The 26,772-nt window shown below is 31.5% G+C and overlaps 2 protein-coding genes across 2 annotated transcripts; one reads left to right on the forward strand and one right to left on the reverse strand.

Annotated features, from left to right (window-relative positions):
- Positions 1-1,185: 1,185 nt before the first annotated feature.
- Positions 1,186-10,644, forward strand: LOC132924292 (protein hairless-like). Its single transcript, XM_060988517.1, has 3 exons — positions 1,186-2,590; positions 5,206-7,365; positions 10,195-10,644. The coding sequence occupies exons 1-3, from the start codon at positions 2,128-2,130 to the stop codon at positions 10,272-10,274; spliced, it is 2,703 nt and encodes a 900-aa protein (XP_060844500.1). The 5' UTR covers positions 1,186-2,127; the 3' UTR covers positions 10,275-10,644.
- Positions 9,884-26,567, reverse strand: LOC132924291 (uncharacterized). The gene is made up of 13 exons (XM_060988515.1): positions 25,915-26,567; positions 25,038-25,622; positions 23,544-23,746; positions 20,190-20,726; positions 19,853-20,041; positions 19,601-19,734; positions 18,009-18,199; positions 17,679-17,888; positions 15,611-16,663; positions 13,950-14,267; positions 12,508-12,870; positions 11,690-12,137; positions 9,884-11,536 (listed from the first exon to the last, which is right to left on the reverse strand). Exons 1-13 carry the CDS (start codon positions 25,994-25,996, stop codon positions 11,161-11,163), a joined length of 4,689 nt encoding a protein of 1,562 aa, XP_060844498.1. The 5' UTR covers positions 25,997-26,567; the 3' UTR covers positions 9,884-11,160.
- Positions 26,568-26,772: the final 205 nt, after the last annotated feature.

Genomic DNA, 26,772 nt, shown 5'->3' on the forward strand with positions numbered 1-26,772 from the left:
ATTTTATGAATTTTCAACTTCAAAATTCTTTGCAAATTTTCGTGATTTTGATATGTTTTCTAAACATTTTAACTTTAAATGCTTATAAACAAAAATTGTGACTAACGATTTTTGATTTATTTTTTACTACGATAAGTTTCAATTATCTATAAGTAGCTTAAAAAATGTCAAAATATTTTGAAAATTTAATCGCAAATAGATAACGCTAATATAAACGTTTGTTGAAAATTTCAAGTATTTACAATGAGTCGTTTTTGAGTTACAGCAAAATCAAAAAATCGATTTTGTCAAAAAGTGGTTATGTGTAAAAATTCCCGTTTTTCCGTAATTTTTTCAGGGGTTTTCCCGACGCTTTTGAAAACTAATTTTTTTTACCCCCCAAAGTACCAACTAGATGAATTTTCCTTTTCAAAGAGGGGCTGAAGTTAAAAATCGAAGCATTATTACTACTCCAAAAAGTGATGACAGACACAAAAATAAAAAAAAACACACATCATTGTAAAATCAATACATTCATCACTCCGTTCAGAATCTAATAAATGATCATAAATATTTATTTTAATTTAAAATAGAATAAAATAGAAATAAAGTAACATACCCTACATATTTTTTTATATAATTTTTTTTTTAAAATTGAATTAATTATATTTTACTACCTATTATAAAATATTAAATTATATTATTTGATTTTTCTAGAAATTTCTGTTGCAACAAATGATGTCTGGAGTGACATGAGTAAGTACTTAAATGGAACAATAAGTAAAGGTGCTTTACATTTGTTTGTCCACAATGGAAGACATGATGTAAAAAAAGCCTTAGGAGTTCTTCCAGTAATTCAAGATATTACTTCTAATGTTACAAAAACTGCAGAAGAATTACTACAGAGTGATTCTGGTAAAACTATTATAACAATATATATAAATTAGCTGTAACTATATTCTAATATAACTAATATAACTAGACATCATCTTACTATTCTTACCATCTACATGAAAAAAATGTCATTTGTTGGAGTATATTTTTTACCTCCACCATTCGTCATCATTGCGCGTGCGCGTAACATCATGCAAACATAACATCGTAAATACTACAGTACTACTACTACACACACCATATACGTCGTCACCTCCGTGGTACGTCTGTTCCATTATTATTATTCACTTATCTGCTTGACAAACTTTAGTATTAGTTGAGTGTATCCCGGCTGTCGCGAGTTTTTTTACCTACGACTTCTCGTTATTATTTCTACAACCAATCATTTAATACTACTACTACTACTACTACTACTACTACTACTACTACTACTACTACTACTACTACTACTACTACGACGACGACGACGACGACGACGACTACTACTACTACTACTACCACTAAAATATTATAATAGATAAAATATTATAAAATATATTATTGCATATTTCCACCATCGACTACTGTGCACGCGTGTCGCGGAAAAATAACATTGGACGAGAATTGCATTAATTTAATTAACAATTCCGTTTTCTTTTTCTTTTTTTGCCGGCGATCGGGGAAATCGTCATTGTCGCTAAATGTCGCATATTATTGTTTTATCAAAAGTCACGATATCACCGCACCATCTTCTGGGCTCTCGGTCCTCAGAATCCCATTGCCATCCGAAGCACTAACGTATTTAATATATATTACGGACAATAGTATAGTCGTTGTTCCTACCTACGTCGTCGTACTATCCGTTTGGCGTACCGATCGCGAATACTATGCTGATACAGACGTCCGCGAAAGCCACAATTTACAGCGGTAGTGTCGTCCACTGTCGGCGACGGAAACGCGCGTTTTTCGCGTCGTCGTAAAGTCGTCTTGCCGCCGTGTAGAGTACGACATAGTTCGCCTTCGAGTCTGCTCACAGTCTGCCGTCATCGTGTATGCGTACCTACCGACCGTGGCCAGCAGCAACATAACATATCAAATGGTTTTTCGATATCATGATACGCAGCCGTGGTGGTGCTGTCGCCGGAGTTGTCGAGTCTACAGTACGTTGCAATCTGCCACAAAAGCTCACCACAGCAGTGCCACTGGCACCAGCACTATTGATAACGACATCAAACCGCTGTCGTCGCCCTTATAATAGTTGTGGTGGCAATAACCATGACACGAGATTCGGCGGCGGTCGCCGCTTTAGACGACCGCCGCCGCCGCTGCCCTATATCGGCGGCATCCAACGTAGTGGACGATGCCTCAACACTGATGACAAACAGTACCACTACGAGTGGATCGAGTAGCAATGATGACGTAGGTGGTGGAGATGAAGGTGGTAGCCTCAAGTCATCGTCTGAAGTGTCAACGACTACTAGCTGCTGTGGTGGTAGCAGCAGTAGCAGCAGGAGTGGTAGTGATGATGACGATTCTGCCACTGTTACCAGGTTGTCTACAGCAATTGATGACAGTTGTTCTACAACCATCAAAACTCCAACAATACCACCGTCGTTACACAAACAAATGGAAGACGATAATAATGGTGATAAAGATTCTTCTAGCAGTAGTCATAATGATGAAGCAGCCATGTCCACTACTCCAACAAGTATTGGAGGACGTCTCACGTTTTATAAAGGTAACTTATATAATCTATTATTAAATATTTGTAATATATACTTCCATTACCAATCACATTGTTTTATCAAGTAACATTTCTATATAGATTCTGGCTGTCAGTGTCATTCTTATTTGATAGGTATATTTTGTATAATTTATATCCGCTTAGTTTACATTATGTATTAAAGAAAAATTGTATATAATATTTATGTGAATAAATACAATAAATATTTTAAAAAAATATGTAATTTAATATATAAATTATACATACAAGGGTTTAATAGGTATCAGTACATAAAAAATACTTAAGTGCTATTGTAATTTTATCAATTTACCCCGGTCAATACCTAAGCATTAACATTATTTGTTATGAAATTTAAAATTAATTTGAGTTTATAATTTATATCATAGTTGTACCTACATAATAATATAATTTTTAATATAAAATAGTTGCAATTTAAGTTGTTGTTTAGTATTAACTAGTTATTAGATAAATTTATGATTAAAATTGATAAATAAAATTTTTATTAGATATAGTATTCAATTTAGTTATAAGTAGGTACCAATCATTCATTCATTTTGTATCAGTAATCCAAACAATAATTGGTATTAAATTTGTTTCATACAGTATGAAAAAATGATAGATAATATACTTCTTCAAAACATTTTTATTTTATTAAATTATTTATAACTACTGATAAAATGTATAATCTTAATAATCCAGCTGTGAAATAATCTGAAACGTTCATTAATCTGCAATTAATTTAATGCCAAGTGGATATAAAGTATGTAAAGAGTAATTGTAATTTAGATATACAGTGGAACTTCGATTATCCGAGGTAATGGTGGAGAGGGGGTCACACGAATAAATGAAAATCATGATTAATCAAGACTTTTTATAATAATGAAATTTTTTGTTTAATTATAATTAGAAATATATATAATAATGTTATACATCCATAATATTGTATGTACAATATTGCTTATCTTCATATTATTATCGTCAAAAATATCATTGTAACATTTATCGATATTTTAGTTTATGTAATATAAAAATTTTGATTATAACTACATATAATATATCTAGAGTTCATACTTATTTTTAAATTTTTGGAAGAGTGAGCACAGTTATTCGCGAACACGGATAATCGAGGTTCTACTGTATGTACCTAATATATGCATAATATTGTACAAAATTATTATCATTAACATTTTCATGAACTTTGATATCCTATCAAATAATATCTACCTAATTTGTTTTTAATAATTTAATAACATTTTATTTATTTCATGATTTGAAAATATTACCTATATTTTTTACATTTTATAGACATCAAACATTAGTTTTACAATTGTAAGATACCAATTACAATTAATTAATTTGAGTAAAATCGATTTTGATGATATTATTTATATTATAAATGATACATGATACATGATATTATTGTGTTAAAACTGAATACAATTAGATATTTCACTTAATTATCAATAAATTTACAGAAATTTTCCATTTTCACATTACTTATGTGCCATATCCTATTTTTGTTTGTAATCTTTAAAGAATAAAGAAAACATTATTAAATTAATAAGAGTAATTCATAACAGCATAGACGTGTGCAGACTCTAAAAGCGGGTAGTACCCATATTTATTATCAGCCTTCTTATGTCTGATCAACTATTTTATAACCCCCTTTTCTTTCATAGTTTAATATAATTTTAAGTGTATTATTTTAAATACTTTATACTAAACAGGTACTAGTAAATTAAAATAAAGTATAGTTATCCAACAAATATAATAATTATGAATTACATAGCTAGAAATCATAAACGTATTTTATGTACTTAGATATGAGACATTCGTCTATTACCCATATTATTGAATTCATATATTACTGCATTTAAATCTACACCTTCAATACCATTTCTTGTTCTTTGAAAAGCAGTAATTATGACTCCAAACGTTCATAACCCATTGTACTGCATAATTTATTTTTAAATATTTTTTTTTACTATGGTAAATTTTGATAAAACGCATTCCCACGTACGGCTAGTTACAGGTATGAAAACATTTTTAAAATTTTAATATTATTACATCTTAAATAATTATTATTATTAATATATTTTGAAAAAAAAATAAGTAAATGTGTACTAAAAATAGTATAAATATGTTACTAACTTCAACTTTGTGGTTTAGTTAATATAAAATAATTTGAAATTTTAATTTTAATAGTTTATTTAAACTTTTATAACTTTACTATAAATACCAAAATCCTGTCTAAAATATTTATATTATGAACTATCAAAATAATTTTTTAGATAAATCTATAGTTATATAATTTGCATTACACTACAAAAAAAATGTTTATTGGTCTACTTTAAAGTATTTTCCATAATTAGTTTCCTTTATTTATTCTTTATTATTTATTTCAATAAAAGAACCTGTGTTATATCAATATCTACTACTTCAAGGTTCTTGATATAAATTAAATTTATTAAGTGTACATTTAGTAAAAAAAAATTGGATTTTAATGATAGATGCAACAGTTAGTTCTTACTATTGCAATATTTCAATATTCTATAAATTAAATATTTTCATATATATATGTATAAACTTGTTGCTATCAATTTTTACAGATGGCAAATTTATATTCCAACTAGCAGCCCATCATCAACAAAATCCATATAACAATCCGTCTGCTTTAACATCCCCATGCCGTTGGGTACCAGTTCCGACAGTAATACAGCAACACAAAAATAATGTCAAGTGTATAGGTGAGTGGTCACAACATCAGCAAAATAAGACGATATGGCCTTACTTGGTTACTAATACTGCCTCTGACAGTAAGTCACCTCAACCGGTACAGCAATCACAACCACCAACGGTAAGAATTGGTGAGCGGAAACAACAACAATTTCAACATAGGACGACGCCCCCGCCACTTTCTCTCATTACCAGTGCTGTTAATACAGCTACACATGCTAGTGGAATTGTAGTTGCTACAACGACAAATATCGTGCGAAGACCTTCCAGAAAATGTTCAACTACTGTAGCAGTAGAAAATGTTACCGATTTTCAACATCAACACTGTCAACCACCTACACAATTACGAGGTTTGCCGAGGCGTTCACAGCAACACCAACATCAAGCATTTATGATGATGGCCACCGATACAATAAAAGTTCAGAGGCGTTTATTGTCATTGCCAAAAAAGCAACGTCTCTGGTGTCAAAGAAAGAGAAAATCTATGACTAAAAACTCCATTTCACAAGAACTTAAGCCCCCGAAAATAAATTTAGAATGCGTTGTACGGAACTTGTGGTGTAGGCGACATACAACAGAATTATTGTTACGTAGGCAACTCTCGATCAACAATAATGGAGATACTGTGACTGCTGCTATTTCTGCTGTCGTCGATATTCCTCCTGTCGTTTCTCGTCACATCACCGTTTCTTCGGTAAGCGTTGTCGATTCCACGTGTTCTAATACGGGAGGTAGTAAGCGGCGCTCTATGGTTTCTCCATCACCCACCACCGCTACCCCAATTCCCGTCACTGCCACTACAATAACCCTCAGTAATAAGAGTGGCAATAGTAGCCCTCACAAAAAATATAAACTAGGACACCAGCATCCGCCGGAACAGATACTATTACCGCAGCAACGGTTAGTAGTTGATAAAAATGTGAAAAAAACTATTCCACAACCTCCGACGCAAACCATGTCAACCAACGATCACAGCATAACTGCTATATTGTCTGGGGGTGCGACGGGAGCGAAACGCTCTAATGGTAGCGGTGCTCTTTCAATGGTAATAGATCCAGAAAATTGTGTCATTACCACGCCTACTTCTACTAGTACAATATTGTCACCACATAAAAACCTTAATACGCCATCACCTGCACCACTATCATTATTGCGTACATTGCTCAAGAGTCCCAGTGGTGAAAGTAGTTCGCCACCCATTGCTGCTAATACAAATGGTGTTGGATACAGGCATCATACGAATGGCAGCAGAAAAAGGCCATCAGTCGAATCAACAGTTGTTTCATCATTACCGCCTATTAATGCAGCTGCCGTTAAAGTTGAAAATGGCCTAGGAACGTCGGCAATGGCAATACCATCAGTTGGTGCTAATGCAGCTGATAATGCTTCTGCCGTTCTAACTGCTCTTCATCAACTTCCAACTATTCACCACCCAGCTGCTGGACAATTAGCCGCGGCTGGCTACTTTAATGTGTTATACCATCAAGCCGCAATGGCTGCTGCTATGGCATATCAAACCCACGCACAACTGCCTCAAACGTTGCCTAAATCGCAACCACCGCCTTTATTGTCTTCACAATTTCCCACGACCAGTGGTGCCAATAGTACTTGGCAACGTCAATTGAACCGGCAACCACCTCTTCTACATCCGCCAGAAGCAATTGTCGGAAGCGGAGTTACTAACACCACCATCTCTTCATCTGCATCAACGGTCGTGGCACCTTATTCTTCACCTTTAATAGCTGCCACAGTTAATGGCAGTAGTTTATTGCCACCTGCTACTCCATCACCGCCTCCTTCTTTAATGTTGCATCCGCATCCTGTTCACTCTCGTAATTTATTGTTGCACCATCAGCAACAGTATCAACCAGTGCCCACGGTACAACAACTATCATCGTTCCATCGACAACAAGGTAGTAGCGTCAAAAAAAGAACTGGAGTGGCGATAGGCGTTACCGAGTATGGCGGTTGTATAGAAGAAAATAACTCTGGAGTTGTAGCTACCCTAGATGAAGAGTCATCCTCTTCCGCCGGTAAGTTTACCAATAATTACAATTGGGTACTTTATACTTATAATTTAGTCAAATTAACATTTTAAACTCATTTATACTCTAATACCTAGTTGATTGTCTATTCGTTTTGATGTCCGCTAAAATACGATCGCTTAACTGGTATCTGCGAATGTAAAGCGGCAATCAATAATTAAAAACTTAAGTTATCTGAACTTTAGGGGCGTCATTTCACATTTTTTCCTGGGATGCAAAACCAATATTGAAAATCTAAAGTAATACCAGTCACTCGCATGGTCGAGTGATCCCACGAATTTTTTTCAACACACTGTGTAAATGTAGATCATTTTATAGAAATTATAGTATAAAACAAATAACAATAATTTTGTTCATGATATGCATTTTCACACCCTTGCATCCCACAAATGACGCCACTGCTGGACTTACAAACAAAAGTTTCTAACTAAAGATTTTCCTAATGTTTATCTACCAGCGTAACTGCACATTATTACTGTTGTACATTTAATGGCCTGCCTTGTGCCTTAGTATTATCTTACACATTAATATTTAGATACTATTGTAATTCTACTTGCTTTGAACTATGTTCATTTAAACTATTGAACCAATACTATTACACCTAATATATAATAGATAAACTATGGCTAAATAGCTACTCTTTATTTTCATTTAGTCAAAAGTTCTTATATTTTAACCATGTTAAAGTTACGCAAGAAGTAACTCAGAAAAGTAAACTTGATCGATACAAGCCATACATATTATAATAAACTAAATAAACTCGGTCCAAAAAATGCGTTCACAAAATAACTCATTGACTTCCATACTTGTGATATAGGCTCAAACAATTTAAATATTAGTGCTAAACTAATAATACTGAGTATTTAATATCATTTCATATAATCTGGAATTGCCTATTCCAATAGCTGTTAAGTAAATATTAGCATTTTCTCAAGTGAATTTGAATACTAAGATTACCAATGCTATTTTTAACTATATAATTTTCTTTCTGGCATCCAAGTTGCCCGTCTTCGTAAAAATGGCAATACGTCTTCAGGTCATTTAGTAATAACAAAACTAAAAAAATCCCGGTTACTTACTGCGTTTCGATACGTTTCTTGTAATCGTCAAATTTTAAGTCAATCGATTTCGTTAGGGATAAGATTTTTCTTGACCATTAAAATTTGCGTTCTTGCATGCTTAACTGGGCCAACGAAATAAATTAGGTTAACACGAATACACACTACTTCTTACTTAAAAGGAATACACTCAACCATTCAAAATAATTGTATACAATAAAAAGAAGCCGCATTAACACTTTTACATCTCAGACTTAATTTTAAGCTGCCTTCTCCTTCGCCCAATTATTATATTGAATAAGTATGTATCCAATACATCTATCTATCTATTTATTTATAATACCTGGAATTTCAAACCACTACGTGTTTAATAATTCCACTAAAATAAAATAAAAATATCACTTCAGTACTACATAACCACGGACCCCCTAACATCAACACGCAAACCACCAATTGGGAACCTCTGATGTATCGTATCCATATTACTATTCTTAATAATATGGTATTTAATCTATTTCTATTTTATACTGTAAATATATTTTTTATAAATATAAAATCTTTATCGAAATATAACAAATAATTTCACTTCTTCGCATGTGTTTAAAATGTATTTAAACAAATTATACTTATCAATATGTTGGAGGCCTCAGAACCAAATTAATTCATAATAAGGTTATTTTTTGTTCATTGGATTCTGATTATATACTATGGCTTTTACTAGGTTCTTATCTTAGGCTAACAAATTGCACAATTTTTCAGTTTTGATATAAATCCTAATATAAATTTTACTCAAGAAGGAATGAGGGATCATTGAAATCAATGCTTATATCCTCTTTCATATTTCAAAATTTAATTCACTTTTTACAGTTTTGATTCATCTATTCTTCTAATTAAGGTAGTTTATCTACCAATCAATATACTACTCCAACATTCAAATCTTATTCTTGCACGCTACTATCTTACTATCGTAGTGTCAGCATTACGAACCTTCGTCATTTATTAATTATGGCAACTTAAATATTTCCTGTATCTGGATAAAAATTACGCACTGAAACTAGTGATGCTTACTATCAATTATTGTTTATATTTTCCCAACCCAATTCTGTTTTAACTTATCTTACGCAGAAGCAACAATCATTTTATTTATATTAAAAGAAAGTTTAATTTTTAAAACTTAATTTCATATGAGTATACAATTACATATTCCCTTATACTTAACATTCTCCTTTCAACTTCTTGATGCCTGCACGCCTTAAGTTTCTTAAATTATCTTTTTTCCGGTTTTCTTCAGTTTTTTGTTTTTTACCAATTTTTAAATTTACCACTTCTTTGACCTCCCATAATCATAATCATCTTTTCGGAATATTTTGTTTCTTAAAAAATTAACTTTTCATCATCGTTATATTATATTTTTAAATTGTATATTATATAGATTAAATAAATAAATATTTTAGTCAAAATATAATAGTTTTATTTTAAAAATACATTGTCAGTAATGCAGTTTGAAGTAGTTTAGACAGCCACATAATTTATTATTGCAAATTTAATTATGATCTATTTGAATTCTCTGAAACATGCCACAAACATCTTTAACTACAATTATTTAAAATTTATAAATTTTTACGAAATACTACAATTCTAAAAAGTAAAATACCTATGAAAAAAATATTTTGAACAGATTAAAATTAACCCTTTTACTTATTATTTATAAGTATTATTATAATTACATAGACATTTAATATTTTTGTTTTACTCTTAGATTGTATGCCGCTCAACCTATCCAAGGATTCTATAGCTGAAAACGTCAGTGGTACTAGTCCAACGGCAAGAGTCAGGTGACATTCGAGCGAAAATTACTACAATAGACTAGCTATTAGCATTAGACTGTTTGGCCGTTTCTTAAAGGCTAACTGAGTATACTATTTCATTAACGTGTCAAATACTATATGTACTGAATATGCGAAAATGTATGTATGAATATAAACAATATTATATTTTGTAAATATATATTCATGCATACATAAATACATACATACATATATATTATGTAAAATGATAATAATATATATATATATAATCGTTTATTCAAATGTCGCGTCTTATTGTTTTATTATTTTGTAAATAGACATAAAACAAAAAGAAAAGTCGCATGTGCGTGTAGTCATAAGAAAATTATTTGTTACAATAAAAAAAACAATCAATTATACAACAGTTGTTTTCATTTAAATCGTATCTAAACTAATTAAGCTAAAAACTATGGCTGCTAGATTGCTAATGTTGTTTGTAAAAATATGTCCTTAAAAGCTACAATATTTTTCATTATTTTTATTACAATATAGTCATTATCGAAGTAATAATCATATTATGTATTTTAATTATAATAAAATACTCAGTGTAGCCAAAAAAATAAAAATAAAAATCACCTAATTAATTTAAAATGTTACAAGTATTATGTAATCAATAATAATAAAGTCCGATAATCATAGTGTGTGTGTAATAGTAAAATAATAATAATAGTAAAAAAAAAAATAATAATAAAAATAATTTTAGCATATTTAGGTTCAACCTATAGAAAGGATTCGGATTAAAATTAATATGATTATTGTTAATGTATAAAAATAAAATAGTACGATGATGAAAAAAAAATTGAAATTCTAAATTATCGTCCAAACGGTTGGTGATATTCACCACCAACAGTGCCTAAGTCCACATAATACGGTGGTACTTAGTGATGACTACTACCGCCGCCACTAGAACGTGACGACATTGTAAGCGCACCACTAATACATGGTGCTACTATCGGTGCCGCCGACGGATTCGGTATGGTGGACGGTTGTCTATTGCTACTGCTAGTACCACCACCAGTTGTAGACATATCAAATGGTGTAGCTGACCCTATTGATGATGAATTTCCGGATGTACTATTGGTTTGTGGAGCCGGTGATCCCGTGGGCCCTGCTGTTCCTAATGGTGTCGCCGACGACGATGCAGCAGCGGACGGCATTGTGAACGATATGCCAAGAAGCGCGGCTATCGGCTGCCATGGCTTGCGTGCCGACCGCCTTAGTTCTTTACCCGTCATCCTGGCTTTCCGTAAAGATCTGCAGCATACAATAAAATACTTAATAATGTTATATTAACAAAAAAAACACGATGAAAAGTGAATAATCAATCATCTAAATATGAAAAATTAATCTAATGTTTGGACAATACCACACAAGTGCGGTGGTCACAGGCCATAATAGTTATTGTACCTAGACAATGTAGTACATCTATAATACAGGTCATCAGGAGCGTCCGTCCACGATATTACATGCTTTCTACCAGTTCGAGCCATTGATGGTGTCCTGTAATGATTATGCTGCTGATGCTGTTGTGACTGGTGGTGGCCTGCCGAGCCCCCGGATTTACCACCACTTCCAGTGGCAGTCAATTGTAAAGGTCCTCCACTTGACGTACCACCTCGCTGTTGTTGTTGCTGTTGTTGATGCGCCACGATCGACGCCAGCATTCCATCTACAGCACCCCCGCCGGCTCCGCTACCTCCTTGTGACGTTGATGAGGGTTGTTGGTGTTGTTGGCTGTGGTGATGATGACCAGAAGATTGCTGTTGTTGCTGCTGCTGTTGCGAATGATGTTGCTGCCGATGCATACGTTTTGATGGCGGCCCAGCTTGTGGTTGTGGTTGCTGTTGTATAGATGCTGCACAAAAAAAAACATTCATTATTATAATATTAAGATCTTTAAAAATATAGTTTAATAACTGCGTGTATAATAAAATATGATCTGTCTTTAGAAATGCCACTAATAAATCATATTTGATGTGTATTATAATAATAATAATAGTGACGGTATTCAAATGCAGATAAATACTCAAAACTAAAAACCAAGATTATATATGTTTGCATTATCAGTAGAATCCAGATTGTTTGGATAGAGTAGATTTTTTACTTTTCTTTAATTCAATAGATATTTTACATTAAAATTAACTAATGAAATCCGACAGAAAATCACATGTGTCATCATCACTAGTATATAAGATAATTGGTGAATTTGATCCGAGGATGCTTACCACTATCAGTTTCATATAGCCGCCTCTTATTGCTTGACGACGAAGAGCCTTGTTGTAGTTGTTGTTGTTGCTGTTGCTGCTGCTGTTGGTAGAGAGCAGCAGCTGCAGCTGCTACATCAAACCCCGTAGCCGATTGATCATTTGTCGAACCAGATGCCCCCGCAGAACTACCACTACTAGCTGATCCCGGGGGTCCCAAAGCTCCGAGTATGGCGGCTGCTGCAGCCGGGTTCAGTCCAACTGCTGCAGCAGCAGCTGCTGCTGCCGCAGCTGCGGATGGGTTATTCAATGCAGAAGTAGCAGCTGCCGCAGCCGCGGCAGCTTCCTGTTTATTTGGCACTCGTTCATATAGCAAACTTCCATCTACAATTACGCAACAGCGTAGTATATTATTAAAACGAAGTGATAATGATGAACATTGTTTAAATTATTTTTAGAAATAAATACTATAATACTACAATATGCTGAATTACAGTAGTCGTTGTTATATATATAACATATATGCTAGTGTTCCATTAGTTAATTTTTTTATTTTGACGATATAACACAGACATTATCCATAAAAAAAATGTAGGTGGTTGGAAATCATAAAACTATAAAATTGCAATTATACTAAGTATAAATGTTGACAATAATATACATCTTTAGGTACAAAAACATTTAATTGTTTAATCTAGTCTAATTTAAGAGCCAAGGAAAATTATAAAAGAAACTAATCAAATTAGACAAAGAAGTTGTAGACTTCTCAAAATTATAACACTTCTAAAAACAACTATTTTAATAACTATTAGTTGCAGTTTTATCATTAAATTTGTTTAACATATCAAAAGAAACACAAACATTTTTTAACAGAAAAAAATCATAAATATAAGATTAAAACCATAATATATTTATATATTAATCTAGTAATCAGTTAAATTGTAATATAAATATGAAATTAACTCAATACAATTTATAGTGTCCTAACATTTACATACCTATAAAGTATTGATTTTATTTAAATAAGTTAATATTAGTTAACCTAGCAATAAAAATAAGTTTAAAAATAAAATATACCCTAGTTACCCTGGTGCACATTAAAATATTTTCTAAATAAATTTATAGATTTTATGTAAATGATAAATTTGTATAACCTCTTCTGTCTTTAATTATTTTGCATTTTAGAAGGAAAAAATGTATGATTTTGATTATTCATCTAAAGTATTTGAAATTGTTTTAAAATGATTATTATTTATTTCTTCACTTTTATTTTAATGAGTCAACTTAAGCTTACTTATACTTAAAATACTCGATAAGTATTAATTGATTGATTTCAATTTTAATCTTTTATAACAATTCAAAAAATTGAAACATCAGTATTTTTTCTTCAAAATGCTACACAATATATAATATGTATATTATTGTCAACTAATATATTATAGACTTCGGGAGTTAACACTGACCCGGTGCCTTTGGTGGCTTGGGAAAAGCGACACGTCCACCCGTTGATGATCTTGAAGAATGTTTGCCATGTTTCGATGAAGACGAAACATGATGATGTGAAGACTGATGCTGGTGCTGCTGAGAAGGCAGAGACAGCCAATCTGGCACAGCTATATCAGCAGCAGTTGCTGAATTCATTCCACCGCGAATTCTCCTAGCAGCTATTAATGCATTGGCTACTCGAGTAACTCCAGGTCGGCGGGCATGCGCTTTAACTGCAGCAGCCCTCAAATATGCTCTTAGTTCATGGACTGGAGCATGTTGCATTGACAGCATGCCTGAAAGATAACATATCCCAAATTACATATACATATACCAATGAAATAGCTATTTCAGTCTAAAATATTGTCTATATAGTTAAAATAAAATATGACAATGTATTGTGAAAAAGACTACAAGATTGATAGGACATTAAATTTAAAAAAAGTTTATTTTCATTATATCTCTAAATTACCATCTATAAAACCTTTTGTACCTTTTAACATAAAAATAGACGTTGAAAAAAAAATTGGGGAAACTAGCAAGTAACCACTCTGCTATACAATAGATATCAAATGAACATCATCATTGAGGAGTAAGACACTTTAATGAGTGTATTAAATTTTAATTCAATGATAAATTATTGCATATAGAAAAAGATTCTAAGCAAAAACAAACGGCTATTTGTCAGCCTAAATTACTAAGTATAGTTTATATTACGTTTATATTGCTAATAAAACAAGTTGAATTAATTTTTGCCGAAAGCATTTCATTTAAACATGTCATTTTCCATACAAAATATAATATGATAAAATATCCACAAATAATATGTTTAAATTACAACAAAATAGCTAAAAATGTTTTTCTTATAATAAATATCTAGCGATGTTCAAACATAAATTTAAAATGTCTATAAAAAAAACCCATGTTTATATTTTTAAGTTGTTGGTTACAATATAAACTACATAATTATAAGAAACCTTTTATTACATTTTCAATCATCAACTATAAAAATTAAACTTTTTAAAATTAAGTTTAAACTTAAAATGCTTATAAAAAAATTGTGCCTACATATTTTTAATAATTTAAATATATATGATAAAAACTTTTAAGACAATTTTTATTAAATTTTCAAGGTCTTTTTGGTGACAAAAATTATTTAACATTTATAAAAAAAAATCTAAAAAAATTAGAAAATTTCAAATATTAATTAGTAGCTCTAATAGAATGAAAATATTTTTTATGTATCAACAATTTTAAAATAAACATTTGATGAAAATTAAAAGTATCTAAGATTATTATGACATTTTTTTTTTCCTGATTATTATGAAAAGTAATGAGAATTTTTACTTTTAACCCCTCAAATACAAACTAAATCCAATTTGTCACCCAAGTTAAAAATTGAAACACTTACTGCCCCAAAACATGATGACAAGTACAAAAATTTAAAAAAAATTGTATGTATCAAAATTAATACATAAATATTAAATAAATGAATAAGTTATTATGCAATTCAGATAGACCATATAAGTTGTTTGCTTTGTCAAAGCATGAAGTCACTCTACACTATTAATAAATCAATTAAGTTAGGCATTTTAATGACATTAAACAACACACTATAAATATCATAATATATACTCACATTCGTGTTTGTAAGAGTGTGCCGTTTGTGGAACACATACAAATGGTCTTCGAGCTACATTTCTAGGACGGGCTAAGCATCCAGGCTGTACCATAGCTGAAGCTATGGGAGATAACAGAGATGCTGTTTGATTTCCACTAGACGAAGCTTTTTTCTGATGGTGCTGTTGCTGTAATAGTGCAGCAGCTGCTTGTTGTGCGGACCGGCGCCTACTAGCTTTGGCCAATGATGTACATCTCAAGTAAAATGCTGTTCTTGTCTTCATAACTGGCCTCCCAGTGGCAGTAGCTACTCCTCCTGCTCCAATAACTGTATTTGTTGTTATGCCTCCACCACTTGTAGATAGGTTGTTGGGCTGCTGTTGTGGTGAAGATGATGATGCAATGAGATTAATTACTTGGTTAGCAGAACCACTATTGATGGAATGTTGATTTGGGTTGCTGCTGTTCAAGTTTAAAGGTCCTCCAGAATTATGGTGGAGAAGTCCTGCACCAGAAATGGTTTGCTGTTGCTGTGGTGGCTGTGGTGATAATTTTCCACTTCCACCACCATCAAGACCAGCACTTCCAGAAGATCTACTGCTACCACCAATTGATGTAATGATGGCACTAGGACTACTACTGCTGTTGGAATTTATCCCGATGCCATGTGCTGTACTGTAATGTCGTAGCAGCTGAGACTTACTCTTGAATGGAGCTGCTTGGCACCCTATAATAGTGCACCTATGAGCAGTTGTTGTTGATCCAGACGAATTAATATGTGGTTGGTGTAGTAATAAACCACCACCACCTGGTGAAGACGATGCCGATTGGTGTTGTTGTTGCTGTAGCTGTTGTTGATGGTGAAGCTGTTGATGATGGTGGTGTTGTGACTGATGATGATAACTACTATGGTGACTACTTCCACTACCACCAAGGTGCATAAGGTGGTGGTGGTGATGGGGTGGAGTCGACATAGTGGGTCCATGTGATGAAGATCTTCCACCACCAGCTGATACATTCAGGTTCATTGCTGCTGCTAGAGAACTAGACGACGCATTTGAGTGTGGTCGATCTGTTTACAAATATTTCAAACAAATTAATCGACATATAATTAACTGTAATGTGTTAATATTTTATATAAATGAAATGTTGTTAATTTATTTTATTGAGTTCTCACAAAAACATTCACAAATTATAAAACAAAAAATAATTGCAAGCTTTCACAGAAGATATTAACATAAATGGCAAAGTCAAGAGAAATACATACAATTCAGACATTAAATGCAAAATAAAATTGAATTGATATATTTTATATTTATATTTGAAATCAGGCCTCTGAATAAGTTTTCATATCGATGAAGCGATTCACCGAAAGATCGAAAAATTAACAAAAAAGTGTACCTAAATATTTTGAATAAGAAAATTCAGCATCACTCATTTTGACCTTAACTATGCAAGAGCCATCACTGAGCTGCAAATCAAGCCTGAGAATTATAAATTAATAATTTTTTTATATTAATATACACGATCTTCATATCTTGTAATGACAACCACGTTAAAGAATTTAATGTTGAAAATATACCAGATATGCATTCATAATACACATATGAGTATAATATATGTTATGTTAAATTTAAGTAAATGGTGTTATTCATCATTAGATATTAAAATTACTAGTTAACACTTTGAATGCGGCATGGTTTGACCTGAACGATTCTCCTATGCTGAATATTTTTCGTAATAATGCTTAATAGTAGTAAGTATAATAAAAATATGAAAAATACCCGGAATCTCAAACCACCGCAAATTAAACAATTTCAACTGTTTGTCTGTGCGGTGGTACAAGAACAAATAGCTTGTTGTATGCTGGTATTATTAGGAGAGTTCAGAAAGTACTACAGGTTATCGACAATGCGTCGACGCCCACCACATAGAACAGATGCGATATGTCGACATCCGCAGTCAAAGTGTTAGGTTAACTTGTTGATTACTCTTTTGAGTTTTGAGTCTTTAATCCTTAGTTACTGTTAAGAAGTGTTAAGCATAATACTTTAGATGTATATATATATATATATCATTATAAGTACCTTCGTCTCCAGACATACTCCCTCCCCTTGCAGTTGCAATAACTTTTTTATCTGAAGTAGCAGTTCTGGGACCTCCATATTTTTTCCAATGAGTCCAGCACTCATGACATAATGTAGAAGATAATCCTCCATTTTGCTGATGATAAGATATTGAGGATGTTCCGGTTGTGGCTCCTATGGTGTTTGGATACCATTGTTGTGAAGACACAGCTATTTTCAATTATATAAATTACAAAATAATTATTTATTTTATAATTATTGATATGTATTCATATTATATAATGTATTTATATATATACAGAAATGTTATCTATAAAATTCCTTTCTTACCGTCACATAAATCACATAATCCAGGTTGTAATGGTCCTTCCCCTGTTATAGATAATCCACTACTACCATTTTTAGGAGAATACAGCTCCACAGCTGCCGAGTTACCATTTACAAGCTGCTGTTGCTGTGAAGATTTTATTGTTACGCCTGATGTTATAGCTTGCTGCTTTCCACCACTCGTTGATCCATTACTATGTACAAAAAAAACAATTTTAAAATAAAACTATTGTAGATACTAAGAGCACACCCAGAAGGGAAGCTTTGAGGTTGAAGCCCCACCTAAAATGTTTTTCTATTAAATTAGAGATTATTGAGGTGATAATGGTATATTATTTTGTCAAAAAAATCATATTACAATGATTATGTTTTTTTTAAATTGAATTATGATATTAGATATTAAAAGTTGTACATGTTAAGATTAGTAACAAGAGCTAATTGATTATTTTGTTCAAAATTATTTGTAAATTTATATACTGGTGGTAAGATAGGTAACCTTTGATCAATACAAACAGGGATACAAACAATAAACATAATACTTAATTAGATCAATTGTAAGTCATGAAAGTAGGAATAGTGGTGATTGTGTATTTGTACATAGGGACAAGTAGAAACATTTTTAACCCCTCATAAACAATATTCCTGAGTGGTACACAAATAGTACATCAATAGTATACCACAAATTAATTCAACAAGCCACGACACAATATAAATGCTATGAGCAGGGCTAGGATTTATGTGCAACAGCATGTTTTTTTTTGCAACTTCTGATTACTGATTTTGTCAGTAACCACGAATCACCTCATGATGAGATAAATGGTGGTGTTTTTATTTTGCATGTTTTTGCATATTTTGGATAAAATGCATATGATTGCATATTATATTGAATTAAATGAATATTAATGCATATTTCAATTATAAGAATGCAAAAAATGTATATTTTATAGTACATTTCGTAATTAAAATTTATAATTTAATATTAATATTTCATATTTAATTCTAGCCCTGCTGATTTAAGTATAAAACTTGGTTTTTTAAGACAAACAGCCAATCACTGATGTATTTCAATAAATAACTATTTTTTTTGTAACTATATTTTTGTATTTATCTTAAAAAATTTAAATGCATATTTTACAATTTTTATTGCATACAAATCCTAGCCCTGGTTATGGGTATGTAAAATAATACAAATTGAAAATGCTTATATCTAGTTTAAAAATTACAATATTGAAAAAAATCAACACTAATAAAAATGTTTTAACCTTTAACCTTGGTAATAATTAAATTCTCTCTAATATTAAAGCTAATAATGTGTTCTATTGAACGCGATTTTTATTATGTTGATTGCGTCTAAAACGGATACAACATATACAAATGTGGCGTCTTTTTATCATATTGAAATTGATATACCAATGATATTATTATCCACTAATATGTAAACATTTTGACGACATACTCTACCCCAGGCTACATGTAAACTTAGTGTTTTTTTTTTTTTTTTCCTGTTTTAACCGACGACGCCGCGGGATCTGCTTTCGCATTGCTTCCGCGGCGCAAATGTAAACTTAGTGTTATATATTATAACAAATACTCACTAAGAAGGTATATACACTTGTTTCAACTTGGATTCTTGTTCTACAGCCTTAACACGCTTCTGTTGCACATATCTATCTGTGGTCTTCCACATATAATAGTACTCAACTATGTTTTTATGCGTTTTCCAGGGAAGCTGTAACAGCATGTCCATATAAATCGATTAGTATTGAAATTACGAATAACAAATAATACAATCTAAATTAAAAGCTATTACTACTGAAATTAAAAGAGAAAAAATATGAAATACTAACAAAATCATGACGTATGTCACCAAAGTCCTTGCCATATTTCTCCAATGCTTCCTCAAATAAATTTGCTTCGGAAGCTGACCATTCTTCCATTTCATCACGGCACAATACGGGACCGGTACTAGGTACTAGGGAACAGGTGGCAGTACCCAGATCATAACCATGTCTATGCAGTGTGTCCATAGCATGAAACTGTTGTTTTTAATAAAAAAAATACATGTCGAGTTAATAGTCTTTTAATAAACAATAGAACACTAACTTAATACCATACTAATCAAGTTAAGACATACCACGTAGTGAATTACCATTAAGCAATTTTGAGATATTATGAAAAACTTACCAATGTGATGTCCCGTGATGCAGCAGCTGCTGACATGTGCAATGAAGGCTGTTTTACTGAGCTGGTACAATCTAAGGCACGAGCAAATGTGCCTAACGATCGTGAAACAACTAAAAACTGATCTATTTGTCTATCGGTCAAACGATTCCACTGAGGCCTACATGTCCATATCAAAGTTTCAAGTTCAGAATCACTTTCCATTGTCACTGCTGTTACAGTTCCTATTGTTGTCACTGTAGTCACTGCAGTAGAGGATTTTGCATCAACATCTTTCTCATCATCATCTTCATCGTCTCGACTACATTCTGTTACCATTGGCTCTTCTCCATCACCATCAGTAATATTTTCTTCTTTTACTATATCTCCTTTTACCAATGTTGCTGTAATATCTTTTGCATTTACATCACTACTACCGCGATTAAATAGTGCTTTTGGTGGCACCTCAGCCTGATATTTATGACCAACGCGGATTTCTCCCTTGTCAGCCAATAATGTCTTTTGGACAGGATCAAATACCAGACAATAGAAGAATGTGTCCTGTTTATTGTAAAAAAAATGATTGAATTATTTAAATAGGTAATATACAAAGTTGTGAAATGCTTGTGAAGGCTATAAAATTGATTATAAAAAGGATTGATATAAAGATATAGTCATGAATAGGGTCCGGATTTCAATGCAAAGTGCATATTTTTTGGTTGATCTTACACAATGCTTTCTAAGTACATAATTTGTTTCATGTAGTGAGGGTTTCAAAGCTACAAATTGTATTTTGCATTTTTTTGTATATTTCGACATTTTTTTGTTTTTAGAGCATTTTTAGCATTATTGGGTCATTTTATTGGTTTTTAATGCATATTTGTTCAATATACGATAAATAGAAGATCTTTGTAGTTTGAACATATTAATATTAAACAATATATTATTGTTCAATGAAATGCTCAAAGTTTAGTAAGTTCAATAAGCTCTTAGAATTTTAATTTTACATAAATTTTAATCTATATTTTGGTATGTTTTGAATGAATAATATTTCCCTAAAACGGCCAAAACGTAAGCGGGTCAGCATCAAGTCATCAATTCAAATTTTTAATTTTTTTTTTTTTAATAAAATAATAAATAATGATTATAGCTTTTTTATAAATTATAAATTGAAAAAAAAATATATGGCATTTTAAGGTCATTTTTGTGGTAAAATTCATTTTTTAAAGACATTTTTGGCTATTTTTTAGAGCATATTTATATGGTTTTAAGTGCATTTAAATCCGGGCCCTAGTCATGAATAATTTGATTCTCAAACTTTGTAAAATAATTAATATTCAACCAATATTATCACATAATGTGTACCTTATTTGTTTAACATCATAATGAATGGTAAGTGGTATTTTATAAAATTGGAGCATAATACATTTTCTTAAAGGGCCACTACACCAACATTTTTTTTCTCTGTCACATAATATAGGAACAAAGATATTCCGTATTTCCACGATAACGACTCTCTGGTTCAGTTTAAGGCGAAGGCGCCTATTATATATTTCATAAAGAATATTTCCTATGCTTTGACTAAATAGATTTTTAATATTTACATTTTTTATAAATATAAACATGTTTTAATTTAAAATAATTTCGATTAATTTTATTCATTAATTTCTTATTCAAAATGTAAGTATTAAAATAATATTATTTATTTATAATATAATAATAATTAAATATCACATAATTAACAGTAAACCGTTTTTATTTAATTTTATAGTTTTATATAATTGATATAGAAAAGTTTTCAAAAAGTTGAATACCAGAAATCTATGACTAAAAATTGTACAAATAATTATTATTGTTATTACTTATTTATTTAATATAGGTTATATATTATTCATACATAGCAAATGTGGTATACTTCATATCAAGTATTATTTATATTTTTTTAATATTACATTGATATTTTAAAATATAGTATCAATTTTTCAATAAAAATTGTAGTTACTTACATAGCACTGAGAGTATATATATATATATAATGTTTTCAACTTTTGTTACTGTTACATAATAGTACTTGAATATTATAATATTAAAAGTATTATTATACCAAGGATACACCAAATAATATCCCTACAAAGTAGTATTTAATAATGTCATGTCATATGTACACCTACTATTTATTACTTCGTAAATTACAAACAATTAATATGCATCAGTAACAATAAGAATTATTAACGTTTTTAATTATATTCATTTTTTAATTTTTACGGTATATTTATAAAAAAATTTTAAAATAAAAATACTATATTTTATGAGAAACCAAATTTTTAAAACTGTAATATTTAATTGGATGAAATGTTCGTCATAATTTTGATTTGTTATTAGAAAGATTAATTTTGACTTTAAACAGCCATGAGCAAAATACTAAATTATTAGCTTATAAAAATAAATTATAAAATAACCGGAAGCTAAACAAATGTTTTTTAATCAATTTAACACTTTACCATTTAATTATATGATGTAATGTATAAATATTTTATTAAAATAAAATAAATTTTTTGAGTATAGGATAATAAAAAGTTGATGAGCTATTAATATACTTAACTTAATTCCCATTACATTTTATAAACAATATATTTTTCATTATTTACCATGCCATGTAAATGTTTAAGTTCAAATTTAATGTTTCTATTATGTAATGGTTTTATGATTTTTATTTATTAAAAAAAAATAAAATTGTTAATAATTAATTATTACTACCTAATTCTATAAAATAAATGTGAAGTAATATTACTATTAGAAGTCAATAAAAAAATTATAAAACAATAGATATATATTTATGCAGTAGCATGACAAAAAGATAATCGAGAGGTGGCCGCCTGAGTTTTTAGGGCTTGTGGGTGTGTGGATAATGGCCTACAGATAATAGTTAAGAATTAACTAGTATTTTAGTATTAACTACCTAAAGTTAAACATATGACATTAATTGTCTTATCAGGTTATGAGTTGATAAGATTGTATAATATTAAACTATAGCTTTGGAAAATGTCAAATTCGCTATTGTATTTATTTATTAATATATTAATGTTATGTTATTAATTATTGAAAACCGAATATTGCATTAATTTTCATATCATATATTAAACTATTTTAAAACTAGGTATAATAAATTTATTTTGATTTAAAATTATTAGTAACAAATTGGTATAAACTTTGAATTTTTAATACAATATACAACCATAAAAAATTCTATACTCATTACTCACATCAACAAAGCATAATATTTAAAATTTTCACAATAAGCATTAATATTTAATCAAAACTTAGTATATATAATATTTTAATAATATGCAAACAAACACAAGTACATTCAGTACTTACCTCTCTTTCTAAATAACTGTCCAATGATTCGGTCTCATTGTACAATGTTACTGTGCATTTTCCACGTATATGCGTTGCTGCCAATGTTTCCACTTGCCTGCTTAAAAACAATTCACGTTGTTTAAGCTGTTCACCACGCCACCAGTCATGTTGTGGTTGTGTGCTCTGTGTTGTCTTATCATCATCTTTTACAACATCTGAAGCTATTACATACAATAATTAAGATTCATATACAATATTTTAATCCCTACAATACCAAAAATTTCTTTTGTGCGCCCTATTTTAGAATATGGTTGCCCCCCAGTTAGCGAAAGAGTCCAGAATAGAATTCTTACTCAAAATTGAGCATTCACAGCATAACTACTCATCTGTGCATTTAAAGCTAAAAAAATTTCTCCGCTTTCTTCTCGACGTATTGATGCTGATTTCCGTTTTATTCAAGTTCTACTCAATGGAACAATAAATGCCCCAAATCTCCTTTCCTCTATTAATTTCTGTGTTTCAATTTACCCTTCAAGACATCACGCACACTCTTATCCCTACTCACTTCACCTTCTATGGTCATAACCAGGGCTCGGGACTTTATACATTTGCATATTTGTTCGGGAAGTAAATAGAATAAATCTGATCCGGTACAAATTTGTGTTGTGGTGTTTGGAATTAAAGTTTAAAAGTTTATTGTGCATATGTTTGCATATTTTGGAATTTTTTCTACAAATGCATATTTTTAAGATTTATTGATTTTTATTGCATATTTTAAAATAATTTTTGATTATTTACTCTTAAATCATATTTTTAGTAAATTAATCAATTTTATCTACATGCTTTTGTCGACAATAATACCAATAAGGCGATAATCAATAGCATTACGGGGAACCCATTTTATTTTTAGCTCTGAAGACAATATTATTTTTACTTACCTAACGCAGTTAAGTACATAATTATAATTATAAAATGATTATTTTTTAATACATAAAAATTGTAATTGCTAGATATAGAAGATGCTGAGTGTTGAAAAATCCAAAGACCTACCATTCAACAGTTTGACATTTTTTTTTTTAATAATATAGTATGTATAAAATATAAATTTTTAGTAATATGTACAAGATATGTTTTTTTTAAATTAAATTTGAATAAGTATGTATTTTTTAATTAATAATAAATGCATATTAAAGCGCATATTTTGATATTTTTTGGTGCGTATGTATGCGCATATTTTTAAGATTTTAAGCACATAAAGTCCCGAGCCCTGGTCATAACCATCCTTTATACCGCATGCTTTGTTGTGTCAATTATGCCATGTATTCACTCTGTATCTTTTTGCTTTTTTTTTTTTTATCTATATATACAACTATATGTGTAATGTTGCATTTTGTTTGTAATTATTCTAACCTTAAGCTGTTATAATTTTTCTATTATCGCTCACATATATTTTGTAAATTGCCGTTTAGCGTAAATAAAATAAAATAAATAAACAATATTGAATATATTTACATTTATCATTGGTTTCAGCCTCATCACCATCTGCTCGAACTTCTCCACTTTTGACAACAGCGGATACAGAAGAATTAGTTTCCAAGTCTTCTGACATCTCAACATCCTGCTGTTGTTGCTGCTCTTCTTTTACATTTTCATTAATTTCAGATGTTTCTATTTTACCAGCAGATTGTTCTTCGTTCTGCTGCTCTTTTTTCACCATTGGTAAAGCCCCACTAGCACTAGTGTCTTGTTCTTTCTTATCCGTACTAGCGTCTTTATCACTGGCCGAGGAAGATTTGATGGTAGATGACTGCTTACCAGATCCTTTAATGGCGCTACTTCCACCAGGAGATAACGATAAAGTCAACGACAATTGCTGCTGCTGCTGATGCTGTTGGTGTTTATCAGCTAACGCAACAAGTTGAGCTGGGAGATCTCGTCTCCTATAAAAACACATGACTTTTGCTTCAACATTACCACCGGCAGTTTTATTGAGCTCTTCGATTCTACGTATTTGGAATGGCTGCTGCTGTTGATGATGCATAGATTGTTGCTGCTGCTGTTGCTGTTGCTGCTGTTGAGCCTCAAAGTACACATAATCTATAACAAAATAAGTGTTAGTAAACAACAGAACATACACATGTCTATATGGTTTGCATCGCAATAAAATCACAACACTTGCAATTTGTACATGAATTGGTACCCATCGATGACAATGAGCGTAATCTCTGTTGTACATCACTATATAACATCGACTAATACAACCAAAGTATATGTCAATTTGAGTAAATCACGTAAATAATCGAGACGAGAGGACGACTAACACTGGATGCAAGTACACGACGACAAACCATATAAACGAGATGTCTGCAAAAATTCAACCGAAACTCACCTCCAACGCGGTACATGTTGCTGCCGCCAGCACTAGTGCTGTTGCTGTTGCTATTATTACTGCCACTGTTGATGGCCGCCATGAGAATGGGAAGGGTTGTGACGCGAAACGAATTCAACTGTTCGTTAACGCACAAAATCGCTTTTCGTTCCGAACGGGAATTCGACGTCAGACTGGTGTTGCTATTGGCTGGATCAATTGAAATTACGTACTGGCTGCACCAAGCCGAAGATGCCGCTTAGGGCATCTTATTGTTGTGTATTGCGAACTGCCGCCACTGCCGTCGTCGCCGCCGGCCGGTATAATGTTTGGAATGCTTGGACAGTATTAACGTGCGAATACCGCTGATCGAGCAGTGCTATTTCGACTGTTGTGCCGGACAACGAACACACACAAATAATACACACGATTGTAAATAAACAAACGGCGACGACCAAACAAACACGTACGTACGACGTCGGTGTTGTTATCCTTTGCACACACACACACACACACACAAACACACAGCAAGAGCGCACACACACACGCGGCGCACGCACACAAACACACACACACACGGACGGACGGACACTCACCAACACATAGACGCACAAACACACGGCACAACACGCTGCTGTTTTGCGGTTTACGACGCGAGTACGCGACGGCGGCGCGGCGTAGCGTTTGTTGTTATAATTTATTATTTTGTCGTAATCGTCGTGTAATCACTATTAGCGCACTGGCGTCACCTCCACGACCGGAGTGGAGGCAACCGCCGCCGAGGCTCTACGCTCTACGGTATATGCATGACAAAATAAATAAAATATTTTGTCATGGGTATATGCAATGGGGCACGAACATCAAACATAATACATAATA

This window comes from Rhopalosiphum padi, chromosome 3 (genome assembly GCF_020882245.1).
Source record: "Rhopalosiphum padi isolate XX-2018 chromosome 3, ASM2088224v1, whole genome shotgun sequence".
NCBI lineage: Eukaryota > Metazoa > Arthropoda > Insecta > Hemiptera > Aphididae > Rhopalosiphum > Rhopalosiphum padi.